The sequence below is a fragment of the Bacillus rossius genome, assembly GCF_032445375.1.
Source record: "Bacillus rossius redtenbacheri isolate Brsri chromosome 4 unlocalized genomic scaffold, Brsri_v3 Brsri_v3_scf4_2, whole genome shotgun sequence".
NCBI classification, from domain to species: Eukaryota; Metazoa; Arthropoda; class Insecta; order Phasmatodea; family Bacillidae; genus Bacillus; species Bacillus rossius.
In genome coordinates, this window is record NW_026962011.1 from 27,263,318 (window position 1) to 27,277,182 (window position 13,865).

The window sequence follows — 13,865 nt, forward strand, 5'->3', positions numbered from 1 at the left end:
GGGGGACACGTCCCCCCCCCCCCCCCCCAATAATAAAAGTCTTCAATTTCGTCCCCTCCAATAATATATTTAGTTAAGTAGTTATATTAAAAATATGATTTCGGTGATATAACCCATATGTTGCGCATGATGCATTTAGTCCAATCGTGGTAATGTGGGCACTTTTTAATTCGATCTTTGTGTAAAATCAAAATCAGGTCCGATACCGAATACAGATATGTTAACTGTGTTTTTAAAAATTTGTTCTCTGAAAATATGTTATATAAAAAATAAATAATATATTGCAACCTACTATAATTAGAATATTTAGGAAAGAAAAATGCCTATAAACCACCTTTTTGCACCTTCAAACCCCAAATTTTCCCGGGGGAAGACCCCCGGACCCCCCGCTTTTTTCCAGGGGATGGATATTCCTCAACAATTAAATCAATTGAAGTCCCTCCCAAAAAATATATCCTTGCGACACCCATGCCAGGTACTAGCAGTCCAGTCTGTCATGTGTCGCTGGCTCGCTGCTTGCCAGACTACATAATTTACGTTTTTTTTTTAGGCAAGTAAGCACTTTTTAAAACATCACTACGGGAAATAATATCCAATAAAATATTTTATAAAGGTCTCAGACAATAACATATGATTGCAGTGCAAAGTATGTATACGTATACATTTAATAGTCATTTAAATCTACAATCGTCTTTTCAGAATGAAAATGTTGACATACTATGCTCGGGCCTCGGGGCCCCTGAAGGGAGTCGGGCCCCGGGGATTTTACCTCTGCTTCCCCCCCCCCCCCCCCTTCATGACGGGCCTGCTTGTTTAAGCTATAGTAGTAGCTACCATGTTAGTTTTTTTTCTAAACATCATAAATAAATAAGTGATAATATATGAAAATAAGGTGAAAAGTGAATACAAATCCATGTTGTGCTTTTAGTTATTTCAAAAAATGTTTTGCAGAGGTACTGCAATCTTGGTGATTACCCTCTTTTATCGCATAATCATCGCACCTATATTTTAGGGCTTCAAAATTTGGATAAATAAACACTCGCGTAAACGTCACATGATGGTTTCGGTCCCACTATTAGATTCCAAGTGCTTTGTGTAGAAATTTTTTCCATATAAAACTATGTATTTTAAAGTAAAAATTTATTATTTATTCGGACATACCACTTATTTAATTAATGGAAATATGAAGTTATCTGATGAATAAATTTTCTTTTCAAGATGTTTTTAAACGTTATATAACCTTTATCTGTTCGTCTGCATTGCCAGCGCTAGTTGGCATTATTCATGTTTGGTTATGTTGCTTCCCGTATAGAGAGCGCACACGTAGTCGATTATTTATATCATGCCGATTGCGTACAACATGCGCTCTCTGTCGAGTGCCGAGTTAATTATATTTGTTAGCCCGCACTCTTTCGTTGTGTGTGATACGACGATAGTTACGCGTTAGTTTAGGCTCGCATTCGGGTCACAGATTTTGTTTATCTATTTAAAGTTGAAGAAAGGTTTTTGTTGCATGGCTTATTAAATTGTTTGACGTGTTCTTGTATACTCCACTTTTTAAATAAACGTACTTTCCATGAATGGGTTGTTTTTATGAATAACTTTACCTAACATTTTTTTTATATTTTTCTCATAAACATCGCACTCCTACTTTTCAAACTTGATTTTAGTATAAAATGTGCGACGATTATGCGATATAACACGGTATCAATATCTTAGATGGCACCAAAGTTCTAGTAAAAATAAATAACAGCTTCAAGGAATGTTTCATAGAAATTTACAGATTATTAATATTAATTAAAGTGTATTAAAAAATATATATATAAATATATTAGAGATTTAGGTACATTTGATTGTTTGAATATTAATTTAGTTAAGTATTAATGGTTATAAATGTCAATGAAACTCAACAGGCTTAGTTGCAAATATTATTAATTACACATTTGTACTAATAAAATATCAAATATTTTTAGTGTTGAATAATTAAAAGCAATATTGGGTATATTTCAACTGTTGGCAGGGATGTGACAAATAGGGCAGAGTTAATGTAACACTTCAAGTTTTAAAAACTCAAATTTTAGTTTAACTGTAGTGCTCATCTGCCAAGGAATCTAGAGGATTCTGGACAGCTCCATGCATGCCAAGCAAGAGCAACTGGAAAGCCTTGCCGAGCCAGTTGCACTGCAAAGTGTGGATAAACATTTGGAAAATGATGTTGAGATACACCAATATAAACAGTTATTGGTGGCATAAAGAAAAAAATTGTAAGAATGGTAAAATGTTTATTGATGAAGAGCACTTTGACAATGGTCATGTCGCATGATAACTGAAGTGAGTTAGTACCATCACCATACTATACAATACAGATATAGTTGTGATAGAACGTGGAGGGTGCTGGGACCAAGCGGGGGGGCAGACGGAGTCTCAGAGCGCGCTCGACCGGGACAGGTTCCTCTTGAGCAGGAAGTCGGTGGCACGCTGCCGCGGTCCCCGAGGCTGGAAGAAGGCCGTGATGGGCGCGCAGTCCGCCTCCTCATCCTCCCTGCAGACGTGGCAGGACTGTTTCAGTTATGCTGCACGAGGTGACAGTGGCAGAACTTGCCAAGGTCTATTGTAAAGACCCATCACAGCACTTGTCTGGTGTTATTCAACTTGTACCGTGCACTTCTGGTTAATGGCTCAGCTCTGTGTTGCGAAATAACAAGTACACTGACACTTTATATTCAGTGTAATTAATTTCATATCCTTTTTCTCTAAATCAGTAAGATTTTGTGGTCACATGGTCCTACTTAAACATCCAATGAAAATATAGTAAGCTCGATTATCTGTGTTGATTGGGGGCTTACCAATGTCCAGATAATCTGTTTCACGGTAAGGGCCCCCTCAAAATTTGGGTCACACCATATTGTTCATGCCACATCTACCACCCACCAGTCTGCCTGGCAAGTCACTTGACTGGCTGGCATTTGGTTGGGGGAAGGGACACCTGGAAAAATCTATAACATACTAGCCAGAAAATGTGTGTGCACTAGTTATTTAGTGTGCACGATCTTAACTTGAGCAGCTGTGAGTTAACCTTTGCTGAAGAGTAAACATACGACAGACGAGCCAGTCCATTTTTTTCACGAGAATCAAAGTTGATTTTTACCGTAAGTTGCTACATATCACCAAACAACTTCCTGACAGGGCTAACAGGAACAGGGTGGTCGAAAATATAGAACGGCCAAGCGAAGAAGCACGCCGGAGTGCTTCAAAATATAACAAACAAAGCTTAACTACATTTAAGCATGGATAATCCTAAAACTGGATAACACGGGCCCGGATATTTGTTCGTGAGCAAGTGACAAATAAAATAAACAATAAATAAATACTTTGAGATGAGACAAAGAATTTAATTGCTTTACAAAATAACTGCAGTATGTGTATTGTGTTTACAAATCTCTTGAAATTTTAACTATAACAGATGAAAATAAGATGCAATGTAGTTCCTTCTACATTTATTCCAAAGAACTGATTTTTGCAGAGACAATGCATTCTGGCTGTCTCTCCACATATCTGTGGCATTACCAAAATAAACATACAGAGAAGGCTCATTACAACGTACCTGTAAAAACTTAGTTTTGGTACTTAATATTGAAAGTACTTTATAATGAACTGTTGCTAAATGTAAAGCATCTTGAAGGGACAGGAAAATTTATACTTTAAAGTATTAGCGATGCAAGTGCTTGTTAAGTTATAAACATTTTTTTGAAGTTATAAAAATATTTTATCGAATTCTCATATGTGACCCAAAAACAATATTTTCCTGATTAAAAGGCAAATGTAGGCCTCATCTTGCATTGGAATTAATAGGGTATCACACAAAATCAAATTTGAACCTAATTTCAGTTTTGTTAAAGTAAAATTACAATTCCAGGGGACTATTCAAAATTTTAAATATGTAACTATTTTGTATGTACCCATACCATATACATGCTTATTCTACTGCACAAATCACCTCGAAGAAACATTGTAGCTAGCAAACTGTATGGTGTCCCTCCAAATCAAAGCATTTTAATTCTCTGCACCATGCACACCTTCCACAACAAATGTGCACCCACACAATAATCTTAACTAGAAAATAGTTTGTGCGTAAGTAAATAAGCTCCAGTAATTGTGAAATATAAAACTACGGAGAAGGTCTTGCGGACCTCAAAACTCAATTATTTAATAAAACAAGTAGATATCCAAGTAAAGGCCCGTCTACAATAGCAATGTCCTAAACTGTGTCCGAAGGACACTCGTCGCTGATTGGTCCACGTGACCCTCTGACGTCATGCGTCAAATGGGCGAAGGTCCGAACCTACCTGGTCCGAAGACATTCGTCAATTTGAACTTTTTGTCCCAACCTGTGTACTTCGGACACAGAAAAAGAACAGAACACTCAAGATATTTGAATTTCCGGTTCCCATTTGAAAACGTGGTGTTTGTTTTTGTTACTGAAGGAAATGGAAGGTGTAATTCAAGATGAACAAGACGACATTTAAATTAGTGCTGTTCGATTGCTGTGATACGAGTTCATTTTTTAGCATTTACATTTGCCACTTTGCCTTACTGAATAAATATATAAAATTGAACTCCCACAACTTTCAAAAGTTCAATCTCAAACTAAAAAGCATCAAAACAATAAACAAAAACATTAGGTTTGGCACATTTACTACACTCTGGTAGCAACTTTAGAAATCAATACATTCGGACATCGCAACTGTGGACAGGGCAGTTTTCGGTGAGACAATGTGACGTCACTCACATCCGGATAAGGACACGGACCACGCACAGGTTCGGACTATTGTAGACGGGCCTTAACGCACACAACCTCGTCTTCAGCGGCCGGCAAGTATGTGCACGACGCAGTCGCACTCACCACTGGACGCGTGCGGCTCGCTCCTCGAGCACACGCCCGGCCGTTGACCAACTGAAGCGCACCAGCTGGGGGAAGCCAAACACCCGGTCCACGTTCTGCACCAGGAACGCCTTCGTCACCGGATCTGAGCACACCGCACGCATTCCATCAACTGGTCTCGCATCAACTGGGTCCGTAATCAACCCTCTCGTTGAGAAACCAACGGGATTGAAGATTACCGATATAGTTGGGTAACCAACATGTTGACAATTTAACTCAAGTTTCCCCCTCGGTTTCAATTTCCGAGTCATCCCTGTCTGCAGGAACCCTACAGTAGTTTGTTTCATAAATCTATAAATGCAGTTAAGCGAACTCTCTAAATCATTTGTTTCATACTTTTACAGCTTCTCTATATAAATATATAAAACTGATGGGTGCCAAGTGATTTGTTATTATTAATAGTAATTATTAATAAATATAAACTATAGCACATCTATGAGAAATCAAAAGACAAATGATTACTGAATAATATCTAAACTATGTACGTATAGTAATAAAAATCATTGGCAGCATATGACAGACAATCTGACAAGGCAAAACAATTAATAGTGATTACAAGCATCAAATACAATACAATGCAGTCCTCAAAGTTAACATCCATCATTTAGCCTTATTCCTCTCAAGGTTCAGCGTAGCACTCTCCAATCAACAATACCGGACTCCCAGCTCATTCTTTTTTAAGGATTGCAAAAGTCGTCAGCACATAATAAATATACATTCATATACCAGAGATCTAAAGGAACTCGATGTGAAGCACATTTCCTTGTAGATCATGATAAAACAGTTCATGTAATAAAATCTGTACTTAACAAAATTTAAAAGTGCTTTTCTAAGATAGTTACATTAATCACATATAATGACTGCAAAGTTAAAAAGCACAAAAAAAAAAAAATTGAAACTAAACAGCTTATGAGTTTTTTCGTCTTTCAAAATTTCAAAATTTTTTTTACAGTTTACTACAAAATATGACTATTTCTATACATGCAATTATTTATTTTTACCTTGGCATGGAAGCATGCCGAAACTCAACTAACATACCATGGTAGATCATGTATTGGTAAGTGTGAACAGTAGCACCTTATCAGTACCAAGTGAGATAACTAAACTGAATGTATTATGTCGGCATCATGGTTTTCGCCCTCTTCATCGCCAGTGCACCGGTCGTAGACGGCAGGGAAACGCACCGTTGGGGTAGCCACTGCCGTACGCGTCACCGGACAGCTGCAGGCCCTCCTGGAAGCTCCAGGCCGCGAGCGCTCGGTCGCGCGACACCTTGGCGCAGATGCTAGCCGCGCTCACCACAGGGAAGCTGGCGTCCGCCTTCTTCTCCACCGTGACGCGCAGCCGCGGGAACAGCTTGGCGAGCACGGCCTGATAGGAGAGCAACCGCACAAACAATTACAATTCTCAACCAATATTTTCGATGGTTGAGCACAATAAAATAAGTCCCTAGCTTCTAATTCTTCACCGAGAACCCTTGAATCATATAGCACTCCGCGCATTATGAACTTGAGTTGTTAAAAATACCTACCCAATTGTCAAACCTATTTTTTTTAATATTTGATTTTCACTTATCAAAAATAAAATTTAATATTTACTGGCTGTATAACAAATATTTCTGTATACTGAACGTAATGGTAAAATCTTAATAAACAGGAATAATAATGTTCTTTTCTTAAATAGCTCTTAAAAAAATTAATAAGACACTTAATGAAAAAAAGTAATTATGGTACCATCCACTAGTCGTAGTTTCTTCCACATTCAACATTATATTTTGGTTTTGTTCTGCAACAGAGCCTCTAGTCTTTCCCGTGACGAATCAAGGCAACAGTTTCCGGTTGTGGCTCCTGTTGATTATTAATGAAAGTGAAAATCTTCAGATGTAAAAAATAAAAAAGAAACAAAGGAAGAAAGGAAAGGAATTAAGTAGTATCTTCTACCTCCTCCAACCCAATAAACATAAAAGATTTCTGACATGGAAACAAGCCTTATAGGTTATTATAGGTCGAGCTTCGGTAGACTGTTAAAATTAAAACATGCGCTTATTAATTATGAAGTCAACTTTTCAATCTAACAACAGCTGAATCATAATAAGATTATTATGAGACCTACAATAGTGTTACAAAGCTATAATTTTAAATTTTATTTAATTGGGAATTTATTTTCCTTAATATTTATATTTTTTGGAAGCTTTAAAATTAAAATGGAAAAGGCCAGAGTTGAGATAATACAGGCTTGGTCACACTGCTATCATGGGTTTGTGTCACGACTGTCACGTGTCAGTCAGCGCTGCGCAGTGAGAGACAGCAAGTGCCTCTGCGAAGTGAAGCGAGGCCTAGCTGGTCAGATAACAGGCGGTAACGGGAGTGTTGACTGTCACGTGTCAGTCAGCGCTGCGCTGAGACACAGCAAGTGCCACTGCGAAGTGAAGCGAGGCCTAGCTGGTTAGGTAAGAGGCGGTAACGGGAGTGTTGACTGTCACGTGTCAGTCAGCGCTGCGACACAGTAAGTGCCACTGCGAAGTGAAGCGAGGCCTAGCTGGTCAGGTAGCAGGCAGTAACGAGAGTGTTGACTGTCATGTGTCAGTCAGCGAGGGGGTGCCCGGGGCCAAGGCCTGTAAACCTGGGCTATTGCCTCAGGTCGGGGGAGAGACCATGATAACTTCTAGGTCCTCCACTCTCCCAATCAGTTCGAGATGGCGGACCAGACGTCATCGAAATTGGTAGTGGTGCGGGGTGGTCCTGTTTGTGGAATAGGTTTCCCGCTGAGGTTTCCTTTGTTGGCCCAGGACCACAATTGGTGTCGGCCTCGCACTAGGCGGTGGTGCCCCGTGTGCTTTAGGGGCAAGCACGAGGGTTCCCTAGCCCTGAGACATGCTGACGCAGTGAGCGACGGAGACAGCTCCGGTTACCGGCCTGGGTAGCCGGGAGAGGTTGGATAGGCCTCCACCGGACCGCGGGTTCGCTGGGTGGTTTGAGGAGTCCCAGTGTGAGGCGGGAGATTGGGGCAGGCGCTAGAAGTGATGACAACTCCGAAGGGCTAAGGGAGCATCCAACTTTCTGGTTAGCCGAGTGGGGTAGGGGGCCGAGGTGGTACATATGCTGGGATGGGTTCCTCAGCCCCTGTGTATAGCAAACGCTCTATCGCCCTTCCTGGTTGCGTATGCGGCGTGATCCGCAACCACACCCGTGGGGGCCCCGGGGCGTTAGGGCCTTTAGGCTAAAGCGCCGGGTTAACAAAGAAAAGGCGGGGAAACCCCTGTGACATATATATATATGTGTAATATGTCAGTCAGCGCTGCGACAGATAGCAAGTGCCATTGCGAAGTGAAGCAAAGCCAAACTGGTAAAGGGTAAAGTGGTAAAATTTTAATTCAGGTCGCTGTGTGTGGGTCCAGCTATATGATCATAACAATTTTAGAGGATTATTTTTCTTTGTACATTTTTTTTTTGTGGTAGCTATAAATTCAAAATGATCTTTTTGCAAGCAGCAGCCTTAATTATTTTTTTTTGCTTAATAAATTCTAGCACTATTTGACAAGTTGTTTGGTTTTTTAAATCTGGCTCACATATGTAAGGAGTTCAATAGTTTTGTAGACATTTTCGGTTTTGAGAATATTTAAGTTGGGTTTGAATAGTGGGTGTCTGGTTTAGCAGTAACAACCGCTGGACAGTCAGGGTGCTGTAAAGTTTCGTGAAGACGACTGAGATAGTGAGGTTGTTGATGCTGACTACCGACACCACACACACCGAGTGTGGAGGGCCGCTAGACAACTACTGCCTAGACGTCGCACAGCTCATCATCAACAGAGTTTTTCAACTGGATCGCCAAACCTATAACCACAGACTATGCCCTGCTGCAATAGGAGATATAATTAGTAAAGTACAGAACACAGCTACTGGGCGTAAATCAAGGAGAGTCACCGAACAATATGTACATATGTTCCAGAGACCTAAGTCTTATGTAGTGGTAGATGATGTCAATATTTTAAGTACTTCTAGTCTGTTAATGCTAGAGTGTAGCGTATCAACCTCTACATGTGATTGCTGTAAAATCAGGTGATTCTGGCAACCCACAAATTCATGAACTTGGTTTCTAACGTAAAGGAAATAGTCCAAGACCTAAGAAACATAACAGCACATGTGTGGAGGACAAACACATTTTTCAAGTCAAAGCAACAGTTATTTAAAATGGAACAGCACCCAGGTTGCAACACGAGCTGACGTGACAGCTACTACTGCTGTAAAAATATAAACTATTGGTGATATTTATTGTAAACCATGTAAATTACAACTAAAGTGTAGCTTGAGTGCACTTATGTTTATTCTAAAGAGCAAATAAAAATTTATGTTTGCCATAAAATGTGGTAAAAGAAACATTTGTAATTGATTGCATCAGTTTTAAACTTGGCAACAGCACACCAACGGCCTAACTGGAGAAGGAGCAGCGCGTGCTGTCACCTGGTATTTGTCCGCGGGTCCCACCGTGTCCACAAACACGTCTGTGAGGTTGACACCCGCACACAGAACACGCCTCACCAGCGCCACTGTCGAGTCCTGTGCCACCTGATTCAGCGAGCACTTCTGCCTGCAACACTCAGCTCCATCATGCACGGCTGATACACTCCTGCCACAGTCCTACCAAACGGTAGTCCTCACGGCTGAGGGGTTTACAAAACACAAGTGTGTCATGAAACCAACTAAATTAATTGTATCACTTAGACATGAAGTGTGGGAACCGTCATTATATTGAATTTTTTATAAATATAAATATAGTATATTTATTTACATATAAAAATTAACAAATATTATTTATGAAATATTCTGATGACTTGAGAAGTCAATTTTCAAAATAACTTAGAACATGATTTAATATAGAATGTAAGGAGATCTCAAATGTAAGATAATTTGACACAAAAATGATAATTTAAAATTTTGTGAAATAGATATCCTTCAATGTATGATCATGATGAATGTAAGACAGTATCAGGCACAATACACCTTAATTTTCAGTACACCTATCCCTCACTTAGCACAGCTTCAGATTGTGCGAATTCATTTAGCGTGATTTTCATTTTACTACCCCAGTCTCAAATAGCACGCCTGTAAACTTCAGTTAGCACGAAATCTCGGCAGGAAAAAAAAAATTGAGCACGACGCCACAAAGTATGTTTCAACTTCTGTAAACATGTGCTGTGGGATACATTTAGCCAAACAAGAGGGGGAAAGAGAATCGCGTGCAGGTCTGTCTACGCTATCGGCTATAGTACAAACATCAGCTGTGGCAAGTTAAATTGCTGCTATGGAGTGTAAAGGACCAAATGTTTTTTACGTCCGCACGTATGCCGCCGTGCAGTAGCGTTGTCGCCTGGCCACAGACCGGGCCGTGAACTCAGTGTAGCCAGTGGCAGGGAATTCACTCAAAAAAATGCAACGTCTGCTCATTCAGCTGCTGGTAAATGTACGTGCTTGATCACTCATAATGCATTGTGTTCAAGTGTTTGAGACAAAACTAGAAGTATTACGGCGTGCAGATTGTCGTGAAGGCCACGCTTATGTTGGTTGCACTTTAGTTTTAAGCAAGTCAACTGTGCGCACAATCGTACGAAATAAGGACTCTTACCATATATAAGTCTGATGCCGTTGTTTGTACTGGCAGGAATATATTAGACATTAGAAACCGGATCAGAAATGAACAGATGATTCACGTGGAAAAGGTTGTTAAATGAATTTTGCAATGGAAAAAAAAAATTGGCTTGACAGGATTGGTGTGAACCAGGTGGTGATACACAAATAAGCACTTTAATTTTTGAAAAATTAAATTATATCTATCCTGACAGTAATATCGGTTTCATTGTCAGTAGAGGATGGTTTGGAAACGTACGCGATGTGAGTTGGTCACACCCAGGCGGACAAGTCAGCCAGCCGACTGACGATAAAGTACATAACCAGGTATATCCCATTACACAGTGTCATATTTATCATACAAACTATGATGAGAGGCATATAAAGATAAATGGTGTGATATATTTATAGTTGAGTGTTATTCAACACATTTATATTACATACGTAAAGTATATTCCTGCTAAATTTTGGAACACATTAAATAAAATAGCCTTGCTATTTATGGAAACTAAAATGTTTCAGAATACGCGATTTCGAATAACACTAGCATTTTTAGGAACGAATTAGTTGTGCTAAGTGAAGGATAGGTGTATAAAATTGTAATACAAATTATAACTCTTTAAGCATGAAAAGCCTCCACCACACAGTTTCCTTGACTTGTGAGACAAGCCAGTCCGAGAGAAACCAGATATTAAACAAAACACAACTGTGAATAGAACCCTATTCCACAGTGCACAATTTCGTATGTAACTGTTTTAAACAATGATTATCTAGTATGAAGTTATTTTACGGAAACCTTTATCTCTGCAACTAAGAGCTATTGTAGGCCTATAGATGAAGGAACCTCTATATTCCACATGGCTACAGTTTCAATTAATAAATCATATGCAGGGTTTGTTTACATGTTGTGGGAGTGTATCTTTAACTAGGCAAGCACTCCATGTCAAAGCAGATTATACTCTAGGAGCAAGTCTGTGGACAGAGCACATGGACATTTGACTGTGCACAAAACAAGTCAAGTTTCCACTGCATATTAAAATATACTGCATCATTTCATCACAGTCCGTACTATGTGCATCTGCCTCCTGTCTCGTGCCTACGACAGAATAGTTTCCGCCACTCTTCCCGGCGGTAACTTGGCTATACTGCTCGTATATAGTCAAGATGAGCTGGTTCGAGTACGTCAGGCAGGCGGGTAACGAACAGCACTCCCCACCCCGGCACCACAGGAAGGGGCCGGAGCGAGGTGTCTGTGTGGGACGGAGGACATGACACCTGCCTGCGAAGCATGCTGTTGCAGATGGTGGTGGGGGCAATGGCTTCCACGGCCCAGCCCACACAGTCTGTCTGCGCGCACAGCTGCTCGAATATCTGCTCCCGCTTCTCCTCTGTCAGACTCTTGGAGTCTGCGCAGCCCAACTCAGACAGCACACCCACGCGCCCTGCCACGCAGTAGCACACCCCGTACACCATCGGCCCTGCAACAACCTCTCTCTGCTAGCCACACCCTCACCTAGATCCTACCTGTGTGCTTTACACAACCATGTATACTAAATAAAAGCTTATTTTGGTAAATATGTAGAGTAGCGGTATATGCGGAAAAAAAAATGCTAAAAATCCGAAAATACTTTTATTCTATGCTCTTTCACTTCCTCTTTTCAAATCAACCGGCGGAGGTAAGAAATTCCAAATACTTTAGGAGCTACCGAATTTTTTTAATTTTGCAATACAACACCTGTACAGCCATTTGACCGAAGCCCATTTTTGGTATTTTGCAGTGCGTTCGTGAATGCGTAATAAATAAAATGGTCGATTAGGTCAGGTCAGTCATATAAGCGATAATTAATGTATCTTCATTAAACATTTGAGTTAATTTTCAATTCTACATCTAATACTTACTGTGATTCCCAAAGAATATTTTTTATACTTAATATACCTATTTATATGAGTTAGTGGAATGGTAAGCTGAAGGTTTTTTTTTTTTTAGTAATTTTGCAAAGCAGTTTTGTGAATTTCTGCGCTATTCCTTATTTACTGTAATATTTCATTGAATTAATGTTGCAACGTACAATTGGCTCGACGAATGTTAAGTGTTTCCATGAGCAATGGTAAACACTAATAACAACTCCGCAAACGGTGAGTTTTTATGCACTGTGTATATTATTGTATTTCACATTGCAGTCAGGATAAATGCACAGGCAGTTGAACCCAGGTAGGTAATAAGCTAAATGAAGGCAGCCACTCACCCAGCACTGGCCCGCGGCCCGCCTCGTCCACCCCCAACACGCACGGCTCGCTCAGGCAAGCGGCAGGCACACTCGACTGCAGCGTCACACTCTCCGCGTTGTTTCGTCGCGTAAACTCAGTAGTCAGTTGCGACACAGAACCCACTGTGAATGCACTCGCGTCCATTTTAAACTGGAATGATGGGAATGCTGGACCTTCCAGGTAGAACCACACATTCACCTCAAAATTAGACACCACGGCAGCACAGAATAAATAAGGACTTATTTATTCTGTGACGGCAGTCTAGCAATTAATCGAATAATTGTTGTGTATGGCGCGCAAATAATGGCTTCCTTCCTACACCAATCTCAAATTTACAATAAATAAAATTAGCAAGAAAAAAATATAAAATTTAAATATACAAATATAGAAACAGCACTAAATAATTTAGATTATTTTTTCTATAAAAATATATATACCATAAGACGTTCTCAGAAATTAAATTAGCTTTGTGATATTAATATGCTTTAAGTCTCGGAGTGACATGTAAACCTACTAGCACAGCCATAGAGCGACAACGAGGAAACTAGCAGCTTTGGCGCTAACATACTCAAAAGCGCGAAACCCACATTGTGTTTTAATTTTCTGTAGGCATGCGCTATTTATTATGTTTGTCTGTGTATGGTGACACTATTTAAGTGATAGCCACCATGGTCTAGTGTTACTATAGCCTGACGCCGCCGTCAGTGCTCCCTCTGAGAGCACAGGCCGTTATGTGTCCTCAACACCTGATCAGTGCCGTGCCTCGAACGCGCCCGTGCGTGCAATGTAGTGCAGTGCTTCGAACGGCGTGACGTCAGTCACGGCCTCCTACGTGTGCAAAGCGCCCGGCCGGGTATGGCACTGCGCGACTAAATAATTTGTTCATGCATTCGATAAAACAAACAAAAACTAATACTTGTACAATAGCTAATAATTAATGTTAATTCAATAATCATTTTGTAAACTGGTATCATTCACAAAACTGGCCGAAATCATCTTCCCGCGCTCCGCAGTTTCCCGCGGAATTTCCC

At 40.2% G+C, this 13,865-nt stretch overlaps 1 protein-coding gene across 1 annotated transcript; it reads right to left on the reverse strand.

The window, feature by feature from the left end:
- Window positions 1-2,262: 2,262 nt before the first annotated feature.
- LOC134542268 (ribonuclease H2 subunit A) lies at window positions 2,263-13,370 on the reverse strand. Its single transcript, XM_063386388.1, has 6 exons — window positions 12,813-13,370; window positions 11,842-12,044; window positions 9,403-9,525; window positions 6,127-6,313; window positions 4,904-5,027; window positions 2,263-2,542 (listed from the first exon to the last, which is right to left on the reverse strand). The coding sequence occupies exons 1-6, from the start codon at window positions 12,976-12,978 to the stop codon at window positions 2,425-2,427; spliced, it is 921 nt and encodes a 306-aa protein (XP_063242458.1). The 5' UTR covers window positions 12,979-13,370; the 3' UTR covers window positions 2,263-2,424.
- Between the last annotated feature and the right edge of the window lie 495 nt (window positions 13,371-13,865).

Bases quoted from the DNA above. Each gene is read 5' to 3' on its own strand.
- LOC134542268 (XM_063386388.1), bottom strand. From the start codon at position 12,978: ATGGACGCGAGTGCATTCACAGTGGGTTCTGTGTCGCAACTGACTACT. The intron at 6,314-9,402 runs GTGACAGCACGC...CTCTCCTATCAG, and splicing joins GACCCGCGGACAAATACCAG to GCCGTGCTCGCCAAGCTGTT. The intron at 2,543-4,903 runs GTGAGTGCGACT...CCACGTCTGCAG, and splicing joins CGAGCCGCACGCGTCCAGTG to GGAGGATGAGGAGGCGGACT.